The sequence below is a fragment of the Delphinus delphis genome, chromosome 5, assembly GCF_949987515.2.
Source record: "Delphinus delphis chromosome 5, mDelDel1.2, whole genome shotgun sequence".
NCBI lineage: Eukaryota > Metazoa > Chordata > Mammalia > Artiodactyla > Delphinidae > Delphinus > Delphinus delphis.
Genome location: NC_082687.1, coordinates 38,256,456 through 38,279,900, shown reverse-complemented (window position 1 = coordinate 38,279,900; position 23,445 = coordinate 38,256,456). Strand labels below are relative to the sequence as shown.

The 23,445-nt window shown below is 35.4% G+C and overlaps 1 protein-coding gene across 6 annotated transcripts in view; it reads right to left on the bottom strand.

Annotated features, from left to right (window-relative positions):
- WDFY3 (WD repeat and FYVE domain containing 3) overlaps positions 1-23,445 on the bottom strand; it is a 261,777-nt gene that overhangs the window by 100,590 nt on the left and 137,742 nt on the right. For 5 of the 6 annotated variants that reach the window (XM_060012227.2, XM_060012222.2, XM_060012224.2 and 2 more), the window contains 10 exons: positions 21,921-22,378; positions 19,996-20,079; positions 15,368-15,545; positions 14,345-14,559; positions 12,156-12,268; positions 9,776-10,007; positions 8,185-8,285; positions 7,816-8,034; positions 3,437-3,618; positions 1,328-1,559 (listed from right to left, as the gene is read on the bottom strand). In XM_060012227.2, coding sequence (XP_059868210.1) covers positions 1,328-1,559; positions 3,437-3,618; positions 7,816-8,034; positions 8,185-8,285; positions 9,776-10,007; positions 12,156-12,268; positions 14,345-14,559; positions 15,368-15,545; positions 19,996-20,079; positions 21,921-22,378 — 2,014 coding nt within the window. The remainder of the gene's footprint in view (positions 1-1,327; positions 1,560-3,436; positions 3,619-7,815; positions 8,035-8,184; positions 8,286-9,775; positions 10,008-12,155; positions 12,269-14,344; positions 14,560-15,367; positions 15,546-19,995; positions 20,080-21,920; positions 22,379-23,445) is intronic. The other variant, XM_060012225.2, reaches the window with a different exon arrangement.

The window sequence follows — 23,445 nt, the reverse complement described above, 5'->3', positions numbered from 1 at the left end:
TCAGTTTTTCTCCTGATCCTAACACAACTTTTTAATTCTTATTATCATTTTTAAATGGGTAGCCTTGAAAATCTTTTAAAGTGGAACAAGGGAGCTAAATTTAAAAACTGTTTTATTTAATTTCCAGCTCTTCATTTATTTCTTTAATTAGAAAATAAGGAAAAGCATCCAGTCATAAAGCTTTACATCCTAAGTTTTACTCTTCAAATATACTTAATATACAGCATAATGTAAAGGAAGAGGAAGAGTTTTAACTGTTACCAAACAAATCACAAAACACTTCCCCTTGGTTCCAAGGAACAAGGGAATGAAAATGAGTGGAATGTCTATGAGCTTTGTAGCACTAGGTCTCCTTCCCAATGAGAGCCCTCATATATGCCTCTCTTTATTCTTCCAGACAACATGGCAAAGTAGTTTTAAAGCGAGATGGTTTAAGTTTGAACCTCTGCTTTATCACTTAAAAGCTGTGTGACCTGTACATCGCTGTACCTCAGTTTCCTCATCTGTAAAATGGGGATGCAAACAACAGCCCCTAAGTCCCCGTGTTTTGAGGTGATGAATAAATACTTGTGAAGGGCTCAGAGTAGCTATGTCCTTCATGCATATTAACTTATTCAGCACACATTAAGTGCTCAGTCAGTGTTAGCTATTATCAGACACTCTGAATCAAGAACCTGAGTGAAAGAGAAATTACTTAGCCATAAGATTATTACCATTTACAACATATTTGTCCCAACTCTTCTGAGAACTTTGGCAGAATGAGAACAAGGGAATGGAAGACATCATTTGGAAAGAGTACTACAAAGGAACTGTAGCTTAACATCAACTCTCTGATTCTAAATTCCTTTTGGGAGAATGGATAACAGGAGTGGACTGCAGGAATAAAGACACGAGGAAAATTGATGTTAACTGGTCTAACCTAAAGAATACACGTGTGTATTTTCTAGACCCATCTTTCTTTCCTTTAACCAGAGTAGATATACTTTAAACTGCTTCATGTAATAGGAGAAATGACAGAGAGAAGAAGGCTGGGGTTAGACTGTTAGAAAGTATATACCCACATCTTGAAGCCAACAAGAGAAACTGGAAAACTAGTGACTAGGCATGAAGACAAGAAACAAGAAAGCATAGGATGACCAGTGGAGGACAGCATTTTGAATAGGAGTGAGTGGTCAATAGTATCATGCTGAAGAAAAGTGGAGGAGAAGGCCCTTTTTTTTGATAAATGTAATGTATAACCTAATCTACACATATGCACTTATTCATGCATCTATACCACAGGAGGTAAGTTTTATACAACTATATGAACAAAGAATATGTTACTCACATGGCATACATACGGCCTGAAAGCTTCCAACATAATTTGGTCCTAGTTCATAAATGGTAGTAACATTTGAAGGAGGTAAAACTTCTTCTAGAAAGTGCGTGGGTCCCAAGCGCCAAACCAACGAAGAGATTTGGCGTTGGGCGGGTGGAGTACCAATGTATGCATAGACTGTGCTAACCACCGGCGGATTGGCAGAGCCTGAGCCCCCGGGAGTACTGTGAACATAATGTAGCTGTAAAGAAAATGAAAGCAAATGTGTGAAATTCAACCCCAAAACACTTTCACCAGGAAAATAACCACTTTTTGTGTATATTTTCATTATCCCAAGACCATGCAACTTTATGAATGTACAAAAGCTGTTGAGCAGAGAAACGTAAGGGCAGGCCAAGATTCTAGAACCCGAACAGCAAGTTGGAAATTTGTAATCCAACTCTGTAATACAGATTAATACAGATAAACTATCTAACGCTAGAAAGGGCAACAGTCAGATATAGGGATTCTGTTACTATCTGGTTGGTTTGCATACCAAATTAACGATGCTGCTATGAAATTTTCAGGTTGATATAAAAACAGCTTTCCAACTATGATATTCAGGCAGTCTTGAAATTAGTTATGATACCTTCAGTATGAGTCTGTTAAATAAAATTATTCATGCAAAGTGTTTTATAATGCGTGAAGGGTTATAAAAGTATTAGAAAAATAGTCTGTTATAATTTATACACACACGGTTTAATCTCAGTGAAAAATATATTCTCAGATTTGAAATTACACTGACAAGATGCTTAAATTATCATTCAATTCATTACAATAAATAGATAATTAGAGCGTAAGAGGTTAGGAAATCAAGTTGCTTCTTGCGGTACAGGCAGCCTTCATCGCTTGACAGAATGAGTAACATTCCCATAGATTGTTTTGTCATAACACTGTCCTAGCTTCAGATCATATTTATTATTCCATATATCAAAGAACAACTCCTTGTGATGTTAATAGTATGAGTATGAAGACCAACGTTTGACGTAAAGTTGGTTTCACAGGACTGTGACTTCTCACAGGCACAGTAATGATGATGATGTAAATATATTAATAATAAATCTCCTACGTCTCAATTCTAGAAGTTGAGGACATTTTTATTTTCAATGATACTAAAAATAATGAAGGAGCAACCTACTAAAGAATCTACAAGCCCATTTCAAACACAATCCTGTATACAAAGAAAATAAATGACTATTCCCAGAGTTCATTTTAGGGTTTATCATACTGAAACACAATGTCACAATAAAATATCATTAAGGAAGGAAATGTATTCAAAAAGGCTGCCCATTTCACTGCTTTTAAAACTTCAATTCACACAAAAGGTAGACCTTTGCTGCTTCTTTTAAGTGATATCACTATAAAAATGGATACCATCTTTTAGAAGTTAAAGAATTTTAAGAGCTTGCTAGCTCAATTCGGTAGAAAGTAACTAGTAGCATTCATCCTGATTCACAAAAAGAACTTGATTCTTTACTGGTTGCTTTAATTCTGTTGCCTCTCCTCTGAATACTGTAGTATAGCTATCTAGACTAATATTTATACATTCATTTATTCAACAAACAATAAGGGAACACCTTATTACTATTATTATCAGGGACTAATCTGGGTGATCTGAAAACAAGGATGAATAAAAACAGTTCCAGCTCTAAAGGAGCACAGAATCTACTGGACTGCATACAGTAATAACAATGAAGTGACAAAATACTGTGTTCATCATTTATTTAATTTAGGCATCCATCTGGTTTCCAACCATCCAACTGGTTTCTCTCTGGTGAAAAAGCACTTAACAATCTGGCTCAAGCACTGACATATTCGCTAACATCTTTAGTACCCTGTAACCCCTCCTTTCGAGTCTTTTCTTTTTTTTTTTTTTTTTCGAGTCTTTTCTAATCAAGTGACTTGAATTAACCAGCCACATGACTCTCACATATTGTTTAAATGGGTACTGAAGGTCAACTTAAAATTAAGACAGCAATTTAAAACAATACCCCTGCAAACACACATACAGGCAAACACACCCACCCCTAAACTGTCTTATAAAAGCAGGTTGAGATTTATAAGCACAAGTATGCTCACCTTCACGGTGCTAACAAGCTGTCCATCAATGTAGAGGGCTGCAGTGCTGTTCTTCAGCATCCCTCTGCTCATCACCAGAACCAGATGATGCCACTGTCCCTCAATGATCAGTTCTCCACAGCGGAAGCGAGCGCAGCATGGCAGAATCTCATAAAAAGAGGATTCTTCACTAAAATCATCAACTAAAATGAAGAGGGGAAAGAAATTAAAAACTTAACATCATCCTCATTCTAACAATTATTCACATCTAGACTTTGACTCTATGTTAAAATAATATGATGATGATGTAAATGAAAATACCCTATTCATTCAATAACTACCTAAAACCTGGGATATATTGTGCTTTGTTCTGTTCAAGATACATATAGTTATAATCAAATAAAGTTATAATAACTAATGAAATAAAAAATAAATAAAATAGACAGTAAAATAAAGTTACAATAGACAACAACAAAAAGAGATTAGTTGATTATTACCTGTCATGGTCTGTTATAAAAGGTCTTTTAAAATCCTAGTTTGAGATGAATTTGATTATAGCACTGGTTAGACAAACAACAAAGAAAATCAAAAATTTTATTCTTACTTTATGCTCTCAATGATACAAGGGGGCAACTATCTGCTTTTAGTTTGTGGTTGTACAGCCCTGACCCTTGTCTAACAATAGCTGGTAGTAAGGAGGTGATTTATGGAGTGGAAAGGTTATTTTTTTGGTCCAAGTTTCCTGTTTTACCTGACAACTCTGGTGATTTGCTAACATTTGCAATCACTATTGACTCTAATCTGGCTTGTCTCTGCTACCCTGTATGTTGTCAAATCATGCCAGGAAATAATGGGTTAAGTATTAACTTAATGTTAAGATAGTTAAAAATTAATTTATCTTTAATAAGAATTCAAGAGAAGGTGGGACAGCAGCAGAAATCCAGATGTTAAAAATTAATTCCTTCCCCCACCCCAAGAAAAATTTTTTAAAAAGAGCTAATCTTAACCATGTATCTTAAAGCAGACCCACCAGTTTTCAGTACAAGCACATATAATATACTGAAAGTTAAAAGTTTAAATTATTTGAAGAAAGAATCACAAAAATATTCTACTTCTGGAATCTTAAAATATTTGCATATACTGAAATGTCAAGATTATTATTATTTTTAAATTAATTAATTAATTTTTGGCTGCATTGGGTCTTCGTTGCTGTGCTCGGGCTTCCTCTAGTAGTGGTGAGCGGGGGCTACTCTTCGTTGCGGTGTGTGGGCTTCTCATTGCAGTGGCTTCTCTTGTTGCAAAGCACGGGCTCTAGGCACATGGGCTTCAGTAGTTGTGGCACACGGGCTCAGTAGTTGTGGCTCATGGGTTCTAGAGCACAGGCTCAGTAGTTGTGGTGCATGGGCTTAGTTGCTCCGCGGCATGTGGGATCTTCCTGGATCAGGGATCGAACCCATATCCCCTGAACTGGCAGGTGGATTCTTAACCACTGTGCCACCAGGGAAGTCCCCCAAGATTATATTTTTAAATGACAATTCAGAAGATACATCTACTGATGAGTTAAGACCACTACAAAGACAGCATCTTATCCATAGGTGACCTAATTAGGAAGAGACTTGAATAAACTAGGCAAAAAGCAGGGTCAAATAGCTTTGAAAGGTCTAGTGTTATGGACCAAGGGATGTGAATGAAAAGATAAAAGGTTATGGGTGAAACCAAGAACTGTTCCCTCTCCCTTCCCCAGTTATTAGACTTAATCTTCTTGAGAACTATAGAAGATATTACTTATGAAAATTTTCTGAGGGCTTCACATTCTGACTCAGGCTTAAACTAAGATATACCCAGCATTCAGTGGTGTGTCAGGATATTTGGTAAGCCAACTGGTTTCTGACAGCTTTTAGTTACCTAGGCATCTTAATGGACTATAGCTGTTCAGAGGACAAATGCTTGTAATAGTAGCATCGTTTGTATTACTAAGGTATATGTTACTATAATTTCTAGTTATATATAGACTATCGTAGTCTTGAAAATTACATTTAGTGAAAATGATATAGTTAGAAAACATTTTTTATTGAAATATCCCTAGATCTAACCCTAACTTTTCCATTAAATTCTATCTTCTTTCCAAATTCTCCATTATTATTCACTTTTCTCATTATTTCCCTTTCAAGTCATCTGTGTTTTTCTTCCTTTATTTTTCCTTCTTCTCATTCATTCATTTATACTTTTATATAATATTTGTGGGCCTAATATATGCTAGGCACTATTTTCGGTGGCAGGGCCTAGATTACAAAGATAGTGACATTGTGTGTGGGAACTTAAGAGTTCTAGTAAGGTAGACAGACAAAAACAAAACAAAGAATTAAAATCCAGATAAGTGATAAAGAATATTAAACAAAGGCTATGACAGTGGACATAGGGAGGAAAGGAAGATTCAAGAAATGTTAAGGAGGCATAATAAAGTAAGACTTAGTAGAAGGGGTGGTATTTTCAAGGATGACTTGAGGTTTCTAGATGGGATAACAGCTAGTGAGGGTGTCATTTACCAAGACAGGAAAATAGAAGGAGATACAGATTTTATGAACAAATATTACAGTTTGAAGTTTTTCAGGAGGACTATTCATATTAAGATATTTAATATGCAGTTGAAAATATGAGGACAAAGCCTGGGACACAGACATACTAAAATTTTTTAACTTCAGAGTCCCTGAGGGTAAAAAGACCTAATGCTAAAAGAAATTGATGTTTTCTCATGAAGAACAGGTTGAGTACAAAGACTAAACATAAGAGCTTGAAGAATACTAATTTTAAGGGGAAGATGGAAGAGAAAGCTGTTGAAAGAAATTGCAAGAGAGGTCAGAGAAATAGTGAAAGAACAAGGAATGGGTATCTCAAATTGAAGACTGCAGATAGTTTTAATTAGGAAGAAAACATCAATAGGATCAAATGCCACAGAAGGGGCAAATAAAGCATCCACTAGGATTTTAAAGCACTTACTGTATTGATGCCTAACTCTGTGCTGATTGTGATGAAGAATCCTAAGTAAGACAAAAAGCCTTACAATCAAACTGAGGAGCTAACATTCATATTCAATTAATATGTGAATACCAACCACAGGGGAAGCAATATGTGCTATTATTTTATTTAGTCAGTTAAAAGACAAAAATCAGATGATAAAAAAGAGGTATATATATATATATATATATATATATATATATATATATATATATATATATATATACACACACACACACACACAAATGCTTATATTCGGAGCAAAGAAAATTCAGTGAACTGAGATTTCTATTTTATGTTACTCATATCATTTAGGAAGGTATTCATGAATGCCTTGAGTTTGAAGTTCTATTGCATAGTAACATTAACATTATGGCACATTGGAGGGAATTAGTGAATTAGGATTATTAAATGGACTGTATTAAGTCTTGAAGGTAAGTGATGAATAAAGTAATTAAAATGTTATTGTGTCTAGCACAGAGTGGCACATATGGTAGGCAGGTGCTCAATGAATATTCATTAGTTAAGCAGAATTCACAGCCAATGAAAATCCCTACTAAAATATATTAAACAAGCATCCTGCATTCCTAGCAAAAGCTGTGATTTCCTGGCAAGTAGAGATGAATCCTTATTTTAGGGACTCTCTCCACTGTTTTCTATCTAAGTCTCTTTTGAAAGTGAAGGTGCCTTAAAATTTCACTGGTAAACAATATTCAAGATTTTATACAACCTGTTCTTTTCTGTAATAATTTAAATTAGAAAAGAATTACCAGCTGGACCTTAAAACCAACCATTAAAATGAAGTTTGCTCAGCCATAAAAAGAAACGAAATTAAGCTCTTTGTAATGAGGTGGATAGACCTAGAGTCTGTCATACAGAGTGAAGTAAGTCAGAAAGAGAAAGACAAATACCGTATGCCAACACATATATATGGAATTTAAGAAAAAAAAGTCATGAAGAACCTAGGGGTAAGACAGGAATAAAGACACAGACCTACTAGAGAATGGACTTGAGGATATGGGGAGGGGGAAGGGTAAGCTGTGACAAAGCGAAAGAGAGGCATGGACATATATACACTACCAAACGTAAGGTAGATAGCTAGTGGGAAGCAACCGCATAGCACAGGGAGATCAGCTCGGTGCTTTGTGACCGCCTGGAGGGGTGGGATAGGGAGGGTGGGAGGGAGGGAGATGCAAGAGGGAAGAGATATGGGAACATATGTATATGTATAACTGATTCACTTCGTTATAAAGCAGAAACTAACACACCATTGTAAAGCAATTATACTCCAATAAAGATGTATAAAACAAAATTAAAAAAAAATAAAATGAAGTTTGCTACTTTTAATAGTCACAAGAAGCAAAAAGAAAAAGATAGATACTGACCATAGTTTTGGAGTAGTTCCTCTTTGGTGGAGACAATCAGCGATCGGTCTTTTGCTGATAGAACTATGGCAAGGCACACATAATGCTGCTCGGAAGAATTCGCTCGGCGAACAATAGTAAGAAGTCTGACAGGGTGGTTATTTGGAGGAGAACTGAAATGTTCAATGCAAAACCAGCTGGAGTAGCTTAAGCCAGATGGAGGAGGGAAGAATCTTTCACCTAAAGTGAAAATAGAAAAGTAACAATGAAAGAGCTTGTGTTGACTCATATTTATATTTTAAAAAGATGCCAAGAAAAGCAAAATCTCTAAATAAAATATAATCTACTGGGGGAAAGAAAAATCTCATAAGCAGATAAAGTAATATTTACCGGAACCAATGCCACTGACCACGGCCCCATCAGTAAGACCTGTTGTGACGGCATTGTTTGTAGGGGCATTATGAGGGGCCAAACTGGGCAGAAACAGGCAGCTGTTAAAGAAAAGAAAACGCACATATTAGAGAGCAACTGTTTTCTTCTCTTATTACTATGTACTTACCACAGTGGAATAAACTACCATTATTTAAGGGTAACCAGAGATAAGAGATCATGGAATAAGTTTGGATGCCTAACAAAGTCTTTCCTTTCTTTCAATTGTGAGTACCAAAAGATATATTTAAAAAATCTCCATTTTAAAAAATTTAAATTAAAAAAGATCATAGTATAATTTGCACATGGTAAAATGCACCAAAGTATAACCTTGTTCAAGACATTGGAAATTTTTCATCACTGCAGAAAAATTCCCCTGTGCCCCTTTCTAGTGAGTCACTCTCCTCTGTTACACTGTCCTGATTAGTTTTGCCCAGTCCCAAATATGTTTTAATTCATTGTTCGATACTAACCCACGACAATGTTCTTAAAATACAATTTATAGTTTTAGATCAATGTAGAAGAATCCCACAAACAACCAGTATAGACATAGGTCTTCTCTCTTAGCGTTTATGTCCATTTTGAGGACGACAGACTTTATAAATATACTCTTCTAGATTCGCTGTAGATTTTTTTTAAATGATTAATATACTTTATTATAGACAGACTTTATAAATATACTCTTCTAGATTCGCTATAGATTCTTTTTTTTAAATGGTTAATATACTTTATTATAGAGCTTTTTTTAACTTATTTTTTATAAGCAGAGGAGAATCTCTCTCTCTTTTTGTTTTTCGCCATGCGGCTTATGGGATCTCAGTTCCCCAACCATGGGTTGAACCCGGGCGAAGGCAGTGAAAGCCCAGAATCTTAACCACTAGGCCACCAGGGAACTCCCTAGATTCTTTGTTACTTCTGCTGTTTAAGTTTTTCTGCCACTTCAAAGTATTTATTCATTTAATGTGATAGTAACTGAATACTTATAATGTATAAAATACTAATATTTATAATGTATAAGATACTAAGTTAGGTAATTTGAGAGAAAAAAGGACAAAACCTAGCCAAAGAGCTTTTAATCTAATTTTAATTTGCATATTATCTGTAACTTTATTGTACTAAATCAGAAGTTGACAAACATTTTCTAGAGTGGGCCAGAGTATAAATATTTTATGCTTTGCAGACCAGATAGCCTCCATCATGACTTTGCAGTCTAGCATGAAAGCAGCCATAGATAACACATATACATAAATGAATGTGGCTGTGTTACCATGAAACTTTACAAAAAGAGAAAAAAAGAGAATTTACAAAAACAGATTTGGACTGTGCACCTTAGATTGGTGACTCTTATACCATATCAATTTATTTAGTATAATAAACAATTAAGAACAATTAAATCCAAAAATCTTAACATGCTCAAGGAACTCAATCATTTGAAAATATATAGCATATACTAAATTTTAATCAAGTAGATTTAAAACCAAAGATCTATTTCTCAAAGGCAAGACTGAGGCATGAAATATAATATAGCTTGGCTACCTGGCAAATTTCTTACCCAAACCCTTCAAGGGATGTGTCAAATTCAACAAAAGTCGGAGTAACTGATGACCCATGAAGTCTGATGTCATGTGGGGTTGTCATGGAGACCAAGCACTTCACCCTGGTCAGGGGTACAGTACTTCCTTCTGCAGATTTCACTAGGCTCTTGCTTATGCGGTAATGGTGATCTTCATGTAAGCTGAAGACACTATCAGAACCCAGACCTTCCATAGATGTGATCATACTACCTGTAAGTCAAAGAAAATCTCTTGAGAAAAATATCATATAGATTTCTAAAATAGTGACTTTAACAAGGCTGATTAATTTTAAATACACTCTTCAGTTTCAATATATACAATAATTTTATTTTTAAACTCCAAAGCTATTATACAGTTTTTTTTTTTTTTTTTTTTTTTGTGTACACGGGCCTCTCACTGTTGTGGCCTCTCCCATTGCGGAGCACAGGCTCCGGACGCGCAGGGTCAGTGGCCATGGCTCACGGGCCCAGCCGCTCCACGGCATGTGGGATCCTCCCGGACCGGGGCACGAACCCAAGTCCCCTGCATCAGCAGGCGGACTCTCAACCACTGCGCCACCAGGGATGCCCTCTCCCCATTTTTAATTCTTTCCATATAGCTATTAAAATTAGACACGTGATCACAAAAATACTTGAATTTTAAATTTCCTATATGCATGCAAATGGTAACACTTTTAAGAACAAAAAAATAAAATTTAAACAAGCTATTCTATTCTTTCAGGAATACATTATAAATGTAATGGAGAAAATATTCCCTCTCAAGATAAACCACATGAATTTAATTATTTCCCTCTTAAGTGTGCTAAGCAGTCAGGCAACCATAAAAATATTTCAATATTCTTAGAGAAAGGAACTATTTTTTGTCAATTCTAAGGAACTGCGTAAAGTACAAAAACAACAACAACAAAAATATATACATGCAGGTGATGTATATTAATTGATAAGAAAAATTGAAATACTGTTTTCCAATAAAACTGTGTTGGAACTCAAAAGGTCTTAGTGTTTCCAAAACACAGTATTCACTTATCACTGATAATAAATTGTAGGAGGAAATATTGAGGTTGAAATAATGGTTGAAGGTTGTTTAATCTCTTTGATTCTCACCTGAAAAAAAAAAAAGCTTGAACTAAATGATTACTATGTGCTTGAACAACAGGCATTCTACTCTTCTAGGTTCCATTCTTTCCTGCTTCACTAGTAACGGTTATTTCAATCCATTAACACAAATGCCTTAACTATGGCTAACAACAAGACAAAACAAATTGTAAAGTTAAAACCCACCAAACTATAGAATTAACACTGGGAGGAAATCCAGGGCATCTGAGCTCTCTATTGAGAGTACTCTTTCCCCACAGCTCTTGAGTGGATGGAATCTGACGCTCCTCCATGGTCTATGCCGGATGGGTAGGCAGTGCCTACATTCTAACACACCCCTCTCCATCATCCTTGCATCAGCCTAATGCAAAAACTTCTCTTCCTTGGAGGTTCTGCATCAGCAATCCTATCACACACCTCTCTATGAAACTGCCACCTACTAATGCTGGCATTTCATTCTCACCTCTTCCTTGTACTAATTCTTACCAGTGCACTGGGGGATCTCAAGGTCCACATGAACAACCTATCTAACACCTCCCTTCTATGATCACCTTTCCTCCAATAAGCTTTACCTCTACTTTACTCCAGAGCCAAATTTTGGGCACAGTCCTTTTCTTTGCTTTTTCTCACCGCTCCAATTTTGATTGCCATTACCCTACCTCATTCCTCCAGTTTACCCATTCTTTTTCTCTCACTACATTTGCTTTTTAGCCTAGCCATTCTTCTCCAGCCCAGTGATCTATCCCTTTTCTCCCAGCCTATCACTAGCTGCTTGACTTTACTTCTTCCCCTATCTATCCTATACTCCTTGGTGTTTCTCTTTGACTACTTTTATTAGTATTTTAAATTTCCTGTCCTCCATGTCCTCCTGCACCAACTGTCCTGCAAAGCCACAGCCTGTGAATAGTCCAGTCAACCACTCTAGTTCAGGCAGCAAAGGCTAACTGAGAAAGGTAAAGAAATTACAGATCTTCTGAGAAAGAGGTATTCCCCCTTCCAAGCCAAGGGTTATTCTGCACATAGTTCTCACCTCCTCTGGATCTTGCTTGTATCACTGATTCCTTTGCCACCCCCATCTGCCCGCTTCTCCAGTCAAACAATGAGATCTTACGTTTTTCTATTTAAATAACAACAAATGAAAAACAACAACAAACCCTTCCCTTTCTTTTTTTTTACAGTCGAACTTCTTGAAATAATTTTCTTCCCTTACATGATTTTCATTTATAAGATAAACCAAAAAAGGGAACTTCAAAGGTCAACTTACTTCTCATCTCTGGCTCATAACTCAGTGAACTTGGTTTGTGGACCCTATATTGTTTTAGCAGTTTTTTGTCCCAGGCACCACAATTTAATGGACTTGCCAAACGTAAAAACTCCCTGAAGAAGAGACAAAGCAAAGTTATTCCTTGATTGGGAACATTATATAATTCATAAACTAAACACACAAAAAATGTGACTTAATGAATTATAACAGACTAATTAAAAATACTAAAGCAATCTGAACAGTTACTATAATATACAATGCTAATTTTATGTTTTAATTCATCAAGCAGTGAAAAGAGCACCAAGTATTGTGAAAAGTTACAAAGGAAACCTGAGGAGCATGTTCTCCTGGAATGTGATGGGCAGAAATATAGTGAATTGTCAAGGGGTTACAAAAATAGAAGCCCTTTATATCCAGTCATTTACAGCATCATGTAAAAGGAAAAAAATAAAAAAAAGAATACTTCTCTGAATTTTCAATTACCTACAGCAGAAAAAACAAATATTTAAAGGTCAGGTACCCTTTGCCAGTTTTTCACATAGAGTGTGATATACAATTAGCTCATAATCTATGGCTTGCCAGCAGCTAGGTGCCTATACCATCATGTGACCTTTGCATTCATCTAATTCATTCACTGTGAAAACTGAGCATGTCCAAATGGTTGGTTTCCATTGCTTCCTCTGTTTACCTAAGTAGCCGGTACAAGTTATTTAGTAAAATACAAGCATTGGGTATGAGATAGTCTCTTTTTCTCATTCAGTCTCTCTACTTTTAAAGTAGCAGATCATCAAAAAGGATCATGGGAAAATCTCCATGCTGTTTTCAAAACTTTAGGTCTCTGAATACATTCATAATGTGACAAAGTGAGCAGAGACTGTGTCATTCATCTTCATATTACTAAGGCCTGGCACACTGCCCTGTACAATACTGTTTAACAAATGTTAACCACAGAGGTTTTTCTTAGCTTGGAGTCAGTTAAAAAATATAAATTACAAATAGAGTCCAACCATTCTTAAGAAAGTTCCAAAAGTTTTATGAAAAAGGAGTACTTTAACAGCAGAAAAAAATTATTTTATTTATTTAAAAATATATATATTTATTTATTTATTTACACTGGGCCTTAGTTGCAGTAGGCGGGCTCCTCAGTTGCAGCTGAAAGTAACAAGATATATGAGAGTATTTTTTTAAGGAAGGACAAGATGATTTAAACATTAAATCTGTTTGGCTAGGTAATTTCAAGGAAAGTTTTTTTTTTTAATGTTGTTTTATCCCTAAAACACAGAGCACTGTTTCTCTTATATTAAAAAAGGTTATTCAAATATACCTATTTCTCGAATGGCTAAACTGTGCAAGGTATATCCACACCATGGACTACAACTCAGCAATAGAAAGAAACAAACTCTTGATACATAACAATCTAGATGCATCTCAAAGGCGCTATAACGAGTGAAAAAAGCTAATCACAAAAGGTCATATACTGTATGATTCAATTTACATAACATTTTCAAAGTGACAAAATTACGGAGATGGAGAACAGAGTTGTTTCTAGGGGTTAGAGATGGCGGGGGTTAGGGAAGTGGCTATGATAATAAAGAGGGAGCACTGGGGAGGTTTTTGTGACATCTTAATTGCGTGATGGCACATCAATCTGACACAAGTGATAAATAACAGGGGAACTGTAGCATACGTGGATACATTGTACCAATGTCCGTTTCTTGGCTTTGATACTGTCCTGTAGTTACATAAGATGTAACCACTGGGGGAAACTGGATGCTGGGGACACAGAATCTCTCTGATCTACCTTTACAACTTCCTCTGAATCTCTAATTATTTTAAAATTTAAAAAGTGTTTCTTAAAAGAGTTCGTCCACATAAAACGTTCTTATCTATAAAGTAGATGCAAGTCATACAAATATAACATGACTCCATTTTTAAAGGGAAGTGAGAGTTTGCTGGATTCAAGCAGAAGAAATGACCAATGGACAAAAACATCCTGTTTACTAATAACTAGATTGATCTGTTTCTAAGTGCGATATTTTGGGCATTTTGCCCATTTTCGTGGTGTTTTGGTTTTGCCCACAGATAACTGAATATATGTTTATTAAAGCAAGACTCTTGACTATAAAGACTCTAGAAACGGCCATTACTAATGGTGGCTTATTTGAATGTGAAGAAGAGAACATACTGACCTCAGCACCATGGGCTCCAGAGCCTGAGAGGCTAATCGTTCAAACATCCGCTGGAGGGGCGGGTGCAGTGAGTGGTCCTCATCAGCCAGCGCAGCACTGCACCGCTGCAGCAGTCGCGCATGGAGACCAGCTTCACACATGACTTGCTGGTTTCTTTCTGTGTGCACCAGTGATTGTAAAATATTTGCCACGGCAAGTTGAAGGTCCAAAGCATGCTGGAGTTAACAAAGAAATTCATGCCACCAGGGCATTCTTAATAAGATAGGTGATAGTTCTCTCCTTTTAAGAGTTGAAGCACACCTTTAATTTTAATATGAGGTCTCTACATGCTTCAAATTACATTCAGATGAATTAAGTAGCTGACTTAGAGGGACACAGCAACTCCAGAACAGGGCCAGGGAAATATTTCTGGTCTTCATTCTGTTAGAAGCATACCTAGCTCAACTCCATTTTCTTCCAAGTCTTTCATATTACATGACTATATGTAACTAATAATATTTTTATTTTTATAGAAATAGTGGGTATAAAGTAAATATTTTTCATGGTAAGTAAATAATCAGTTTAAAGAATGACCTATTGTTAACATTTGTTACACTTTAGGCCTTCGAAACCATACAACATTTTAAACAAAACTAGTCACCCAAACTCCAGTTCACCCAAAGTCCTGAGTGTTACAAATGAAAATACATAAATAGCCTCAAAATGGTACCTTCAGTCATTTTTCTTCCTGTATTATTTATTAACAACTTCCACTGCTGAGCAGGATTTACAAGGAGAAAGGGAATTATTTTAGTACCAGAAGTAACTGCATTTTAACAAATGAGTTGTATTCTAAAACAAACGTATCTACTACTCATTAGGAAAGTTAAGACTCAAACACGAAAATCCTGTTTTTTTCCTTTACCTACTTCAGTATGTGACACAGAAAGGTTCCATGTTACCTTCTTGGTCCCACTCCCTTGCTCATGCAGTCACACCTTCCACTCATTAAAGACGGGAAGGAACCAATCTATCCAAGCTTACTTCTGGTTGTGTCACTGACCCAACAGAGGCCAGGAGGTCCAGCATAGAAAGCATGGCTCCAGGATGGATGATGACAGCATCAGAACTCTGGAGAGATGAAGTTGCCACATGTAGTTTCAGGTCAGCAACATTTTTAGGAGGGTAGACAGGGGGAGTTGAAACAGAATGATATGCATGCCTATGAAAAGAAAGAAGGGTAATTGGGTATTTAATTCAATCACATTCTCTGTTCATTTTCTTCATCTTCTACTACCTTTCTCCACTGAGTAAAAAAAAGCCTTATAATTAGGGGTTGGGTAACAAAACACCTTAACGTTGGGAAATTAAAAAACAATATATTATCAATTCTTGAGTCACATATAGACAACTTATCAAGTCTTTTAGGCTCTTATATGTTTTTATCACTTACTATTTGGAGTGTTTCATTAAAGAATGGCACATGATGACTAGTTAATATTACTCTATGGTGTATTTGAAAGTTGCTAAAAGAGTAGATCCTAGAAGTTCTCATCACAAGGAAGAAACCATTTTTTCCTTGAATCTATGTAAGGTGATGGATGTTAACTAAACCTACTGTAGTAATCATTTTGCAACACATGTAAGCCAAGTCATTATGATGTACACCTTAAACGTTATACAGTGCAGTATATCAATTATATCTCAGTAAAACTGAAAAAAAGAAAAACAAAAAGAATAACATACATGACAGCAGATATAAAGAACAGGTGAAATTACAGTGAGTCAAAGCTCTAAGAAAGATGATATTTCTGATAATTTGTGATGAGAGTACAAGTTATATTAAGTGCCTCAGTGAGAGTGTTTTCTTTGAAATTTCCTATGTGTTTTTAACCTTTCCTTAAACCATGGGTAATATAACCAAGAACAAACAAGATCAAAGCGGCCTACTCTATAACTGGTTCAACTGAGTCAGAGTTGGCTCAGAATGCTGGCCACATGTCAATAAATGTATTAAGAATCAAGGGAGTTCTCCTTTAGCTTATTTGGAACTACATTCATGCTCTTTTGCATTATCCTCCCTACCACTGAGAATATTCACAATTTTTAAAAACTTGGGATATTTTACGTAACAAGCTTCCATGAGTTAGAAAGCCTAGCCATGCCCTTGAATGCACAACATTTCTTCTCATCAATGATCTCCACCGTCTATTTCATACTCTTCTTCTGCAATTCATGAGTTTTGCACATTTTGTATCTTGGCACAAGGAAACAGATGCTTGTGGGTTCAGCCTATGGGAGCTCTTTGTTCCAATGAATTGGTTTCAGCATAATTTGTCTAATGTTGAGCTCTGTCACTGACAGCAGCGCAGTTTCAGCTCTCTGGCACAAGAGCAGCTTGGGAAACAGATGCTTTAAGTCACTGATTTAGTAGCAAAGAATTGGCACTGCCTTTTTTTTTTTTTTTTTTAAGTACCATTCTCTTTTTAACAGAGATTCTAGGAAAGTATTCAGCTTCACTTAAAAAAAAGAAAAAAAAAACACACATGTGCGCTACTGTTTAAAGTCAGCATATCCTCCACCTACTCTTTTCCACTCCCTGTTTTTTTTTTCTGTTTTTGTTCAGAAAGATTTAATTTCTAAACTTACTACAATAGTTTTCTAAATGTTTATTAACAACAGGTATCCTCCTCCCATGTTTCTTCCTTTATTCTTTAAAATATTTTGACCTAACTAGAAAAAAAAAAAAGATTCCTAATTCCTCTATTGTGTAATAGGAACTTCAAACCATTAAGAAATTTCATAAAAATTGTTTTCATTACACATAAAAACTAATGCAATTTTGAGAAAAAACATCAATTCTAATTGTATATTCTAGTTACAGGCCTTCCGAAATTATTTCTTAGTTGCCTGATTTAATATACATTTGAACTTAAATTACTGATATGTATAGCTAGGAAGAAGTCCTTTATGTCTTTGGAAACTGAACTCTACTAATATGTAACTATTAAAGTAGTAAACTTTTAAATCTTATATAGAAAAATATTCTAATGTAGGAATTACATTATTCTTCTCAAACTAGTAAAATACTGCAAACATTGTAGAAATCTAAAGTATGGTATTTATTAAGTAAAATTAGGTCTATTTTAACAGCCATTATATAACATTAATTCTTACTAAGTCACTTAGGTATTACCACTTTTTACATTTAGAGACTGTGGTAAGCTTATTAAATTGGTAACTACCAACCAAGACCTAACCATTTGCAAAGACAGGATAAAATGACATTGCAAAATTTAGTTAATTTTTATGTTGCAGTTACTTTTAAAGCTTAAAGAAATCGCTACTTAATATTTCAATCTAAATTCTCATATATACTTAAGACTTATCTACCTCTTTTGGGAATATATACTGAAATATTTAAATTCTGAATTTGCTTTGCCTTAATTATCAAGCATGTATAGGCACTAAGTAATGGACACCATGTTCGAAAGATAACTAGTACTCGCCACCTATTTTGCAATTGCAGATATGTTCTGAGAGTCTTGATTACTATTTTGTATTTTGTTTTCACCTCCTCTGACTGTGATTGAATATTGTTCAGCATAATTCTGTTCCATTATTCCTTCTGAATAATGAAAAAAATTTTGAATTTTAGTTTTCCAAAATAAGGTTTCCTAGTTCTTCTTCCTCCGAGTCTTCAAATAGAGAAGAATCTCCAAGATTTTACTTGCCAGACAAGTATCACAAGTTGAAATTTCCTTAGTACCTTAATCTCCACAAGCCATAAAACTAACACAATGTTGGTTTTTCCTTTTGCAAACAAAACAAGACAAAACATGTTTTGCCACAAGAAAAAAGATGCCCATAAGCTGATGTAATTTGAGATGTTCTTGAGATATTCTAACTTCAAAAATTACTATACTGTGAAGTAAAAAAAGTTTTTATTAGCTTATGATTCTTATCACTGAGCAAAATGTATGTAACCTGACCAGAATGGCAAGCTACACTGATCTTATTATTAGCATGAACAGCACTGGGAGCTTCCTTGGGGTAACATCAACTTGTAAGCCTGATTAGAATTCCCATGGATAAGATACACTCAACTACAACTGCTGATTCAGTGACAGTTTCCCCTTAGGTCAAAGACAGGACATCCTTATATGTAGCTATGTTGCAAAAGATGAAAAAATGTTTTTGATCGAAGGCCTTAAATAACTACCATATAGAATAAAATGCTGTTTTCCCTTTGTCAAACTACTATTTAAATAAATAATAGGTTCTAATAGATTTTTAAATATTTGTCCCCTTAATCTGTGAATCCCTATTGAAAGTATTGTAATTTTTGGTTAATACTTAATGAATTTAAACACAGCAATTTTAAGCCTTTACCGCGTATGACAGAATCATAAATATGATTTTTTTAATGATTAAAACTATTTAGTAATTGAAACTATTTTTCTAACATCCAGTAGTTCTCTGGGATAGTAAGCACACATGAATCTTGCAACACAAAGTATACCTTTTACCTTATTCATTTTAGCAACAGAAAAATATACTAGGTCAACTCAAATTGATTTCATAATATCTTGAATCAAGAACTGCTCTTACAAAAACAAAAAAGAAACAGTAGTTTTTAAATACAAATACATTGAACAATACTAAATTGATTTACTAGAAGAAAATGAGCTGTAAGCCCCAGTGTAAATTTAAAAGAAAAGGAAAATATAAGCCCATATACCTAATGAATATAACTCTTAAAATGTATTGAAATACCAATTTATAACAAATACTTCAAATTTAGTACTAAATTAACCACAACTGTGTTCAAGTTTCAAAATCTGAACAACAGAAATAAAATTAAACAACAACATAGCAGAACCTCAGGATTCATTTTTAAAAAGCCATAGTGGGAGAGAATTAATACAAGACTTAAGGACTTGCACTTGCTTATGAGGAAAACAGGGGCAGGAAGAGTATTTGGTGCCAAGTGCACAGACTATGATCATTTTAAGTACAGGTCGCAAATGGAATCTCAAATGGATCTTAATTGTACTCTTGTCAATCAACTGCTGGTTCTTTATAGTCATAAGCATTATATATGAGGTAGACTACATCAGTTTAGAAAGAGATTTACACACAACTGATGAAAACAGGAGCTAGGGGAGATTTTTTTTATTCACTTTTTCAAAGGTTAGCCTGCATCACATTTCAACTGGTTGAACCCGATTGAGAAAATACACATTTCCTCAGCCAGTGCTGGGATGTTCATTTTGAAGTAATACTAAAAGCCAAAGAATGATCCCAAGCACATTTAAAGTGAAAAGAAAAGGGAGAAAAGTATTCTAGTTAAAGAGTAGAGGCATTACATCCTCATTTCTAAATTAATTTTAATAAAATACATGCTGGCTCTAAAATGCATATTTTAGTCCAAATAATAGAGTTGGATGACAAAATGCTACATGTCCTTCATATCTTCATAGCATCAACACATTTTACTCTCATAAATACACTCGGCAGAAGCTGACAGTTTTAAAAAACAAAAACAAAGATATCAAATAGAAAGAAAATAATTAAAGTTACAAAGCACAAAATCCACATTAATATATAACTGAACACAGAAGAAAAAAACCCACACAAGTAAAGATTGACTTCTGTTATTAGATCAGTACCTTTTCCTGGACAAAGCTGGTGTACCCCAAGGAGAGGGGAGAGAAGACTCACTTGTCAGGCAAGGAGGGATCTGTTCTGCACGACTACAGACAACAAAACAGGGTGGTTTAGAAAGGTTAGAACAGGACACAGTTGGTTGGCAGTTGGTTAGTTTCACAAGAAATACCAGTAAAAGTTTAATAGGGAACATCCTCCATACTCAGCGGGAACAAGGAACAAGACTACAACACATGCACTGAGGGAAACAGAAAAGCATGCTTAAGGCAGATGCTTATTCATTAATGTTAACATGTAACATATTTGAAAACAGAGTACTATAGGCCTTGTTTCTTGAGGAAGCAAACTAAAAATAAGGTATACTAACTAGGATAAGTTAGAAAACAAGGGAAAAGAGGTTGAATCTAAATACACAAAATTTAATTTTAAAAAACACCTTGTTCCCTCAACACTACACTCTCCCATGGTTTCTGTAAGTTAACAATATATATCCATTTTTATTTTCAAGGCAGGGAAAATCTGCAAACCTTTTTTACATTACCTGTGTTTTCTATCTGAATACTAAGGCCAAAGAAATAATAAGAAACAAGAAACATCTCAGTAGGTATTTCAAAGTAGATAATTTTATAGTTAAGGATATAAAAGCTTTTAGCTCTACCCAATAGAGTTACTTGCTTTATTTATGGGGCCATTATAGAAACGATTCACTTGTTTTATGAAGTAAAACTATGGTAATGGTTAAAAGTGATAATGCTTGGGGCAAATTAGCAGCATGATCAGCATGATCACTCTCACATTATTTTCAAAGTGAGAGCTTAATTGAAAACACACTTTAAGAACTGAAAATAAGTGATTTAGGTAAAGCAGACTTATGATCTTAGAACCCTGGATTTTCCACATCATAGATTTTATCACAATATGTTATTGTTTATTCATGTGTTTGTATTTAAGGTAAAGGATGGATATAACCAAAGTAGCCTTGTGCTGAGTTGCACCCTCAATGCCTAGCATGATGGCGATAGGTGTTTGTTAAGTACTTATTTAATGAAGGAATGAGTAAATTAATCTGATGGATTCTTGAACTATCAATGTCTCCCAGGGAGATATATCATTTTTTGAGGATTATAAAATGTTAGGAATGATTATGAATGTTGAGACTACATCATCTGTCTGAAAATACATGTAATCATAACTATGTTCTATTGATAACTAATATCAGTAAGTCTGGATGTACCTAACGTTCTTGAGAATAAAGAGGAAAAAGAAAACATAGGAAACACCACCATGAAAAGTAAACTTCAGGGACTTCCCTGGTGGCGCAGTGGTTAAGAATCTGCCTGCCAATGCAGGGGATATGGGTTTGATCCCTGGTCTGGGAAGATCCCATATGCTGTGGAACAACTAAGCCCATATGCCACAACTAGTGGGCCTGTGCTCTAGAGTCCACGCACCACAACTATGAAGCCTGCGCACCCTAGAGCCCGTGCGCTGCAACTACTGAGCCTGCGTGCTGCAACTACTGAAGCCTGTGTGCCTAGAGCCGGTGCTTCACAAGAAGAGAAGCGACCACAATGAGAAGCCCACGCACCGCAACGAAGAGTAGCCCCCGCTCGCCGCAAATAGAGAAAGCCCCCGCGTAGCAACTGAGACCCAACATGGGGGGAAAAAAAAGTAAACTTCATTGAAACTGCTCCGTTAACTGCATAGAGAGCTTAACTCTAACCTGGTTTTACAAATAATACACAGATGTCCATGCTGAAAAGCTTAAGATCAGAGCAATAGTAATATTCACAAATAAAGTGATAAGTAAATGAGAGAGAAGATTCATTTGTTTTCATTTTCTTTCAGATTAAATTATAATTTAAGCCTTAATGTTGAAGTCATACATAGTATACCCTTTAATTCAGAGCACAGAGCAGAGCCATACCTGTCAAAAGAATCTGTGGCTACTTTGTAGAGATAAATAAAGAGTTTACTGCAGTGCCGTAGAGTGGGTGACACTGAATCCATCAAGATTACGTCTTCCTCTAAAAGTCTCTGAAATGGCTGTGTATTTGAGGGGAAGACATTCATGGGGCTTATTTTTCTTAGGTCTGAGAAACAGCCAAGAAATCGAACGGCATCTGCCAACTTCTCATACTGAATCTCTGTTTTGAAGAAATGAGAGTTGGCCGGCTCATAGCGCATTGCTGCAGTCAATGTGCAGAACACAGTGTGGAGAAGTTCAAACACTTGATTCTGGTTCACTTTCTCCCAGCCATTCTTGGGTGGTGAGCTCAAAGATCTTTCCATAGCAACAAGCAAGGACGTAATGTACACAAATCCTCCAACTTTCCTAAAAACTGTTCTTGAACGATGGCTTTCTCGAAGGACTGACAGGAGGGCCTACAGGGGACAAAGAAACAACACAAACAAACACAAACTTATAATTCAAATTAAAGAAAAATAACTGTACATGAATGTCAAAGGGGAATGCCATTCTGTGAACATCTGATATGAGTATTTTTGTCATTTACCGAATAAGCAGTCTTATGAAGCACGCCAAATATTTTGCTAATTAAAAAGTGCCATATTAAAAGCAGAAGATCGTTTTAGAAAACACTATCGCATATTGCTTTTGACAGAATAATGGATATATCCAAATCCTGGCCGAAAAACTTTTCCTATATAGTTGATGAATAATGACATCAATGAATTCAGTGATTTTTACAAAGTAATTTTATTAAATAAGTAAAATACATATTCAAGTATAATTTTACACAATCATGAAAACTTACGACTGTGTGTATACAAAATGATTTATTCTAGAAAGTATCAGAGAGATGATCAGGGAAGCCAAGAGCTGAAGTATTCCGATTCATATAAAATGACCATATCCCGATGCTTTGGAAAGAGCAGTCACTTCAGAGGAGTTATTAGACATTCTCTCTTGCAAAGTGAACTGCGGCCTGAGGGCTGAAAGCATGCTCTTTCCCAGAATAGCTGTTAAGGCCAAACAGGTAAAACAATCTTTTATAACTATAAGTTATTTTCTGAAGTGTCATACTTTTAACATAGTTTATTATTAAAAATAACACATTATAAAATTACTTAACATTTTATGGGGCACTTACTATGTATCAGGTATTTCTTTAAGTGCTTTAATACATTAGCTTATTTAATTCTCTCAATAATCCTATGCATTGGAACTATTATTATCCGCACTTTAGAGATGAAAAATTGAGGCCCCACGTGGTTAAATAATTTGCCAAAGGCTTATACAATGGCAAAGATAGGATTTAAATCCAGACAGTCTGATTCCCCTACTCATGCACTTAACCATGAAGCTATACTGCCCCAAACAGCAATTCGAAATCCGTTTGCAGATACACAGGCTCCTTTTCCCTGTTTCAGCAACTGAAACACCATGAGAACTTAATTTTGCTTAAGATACAATTTACAATCTTCCCAGT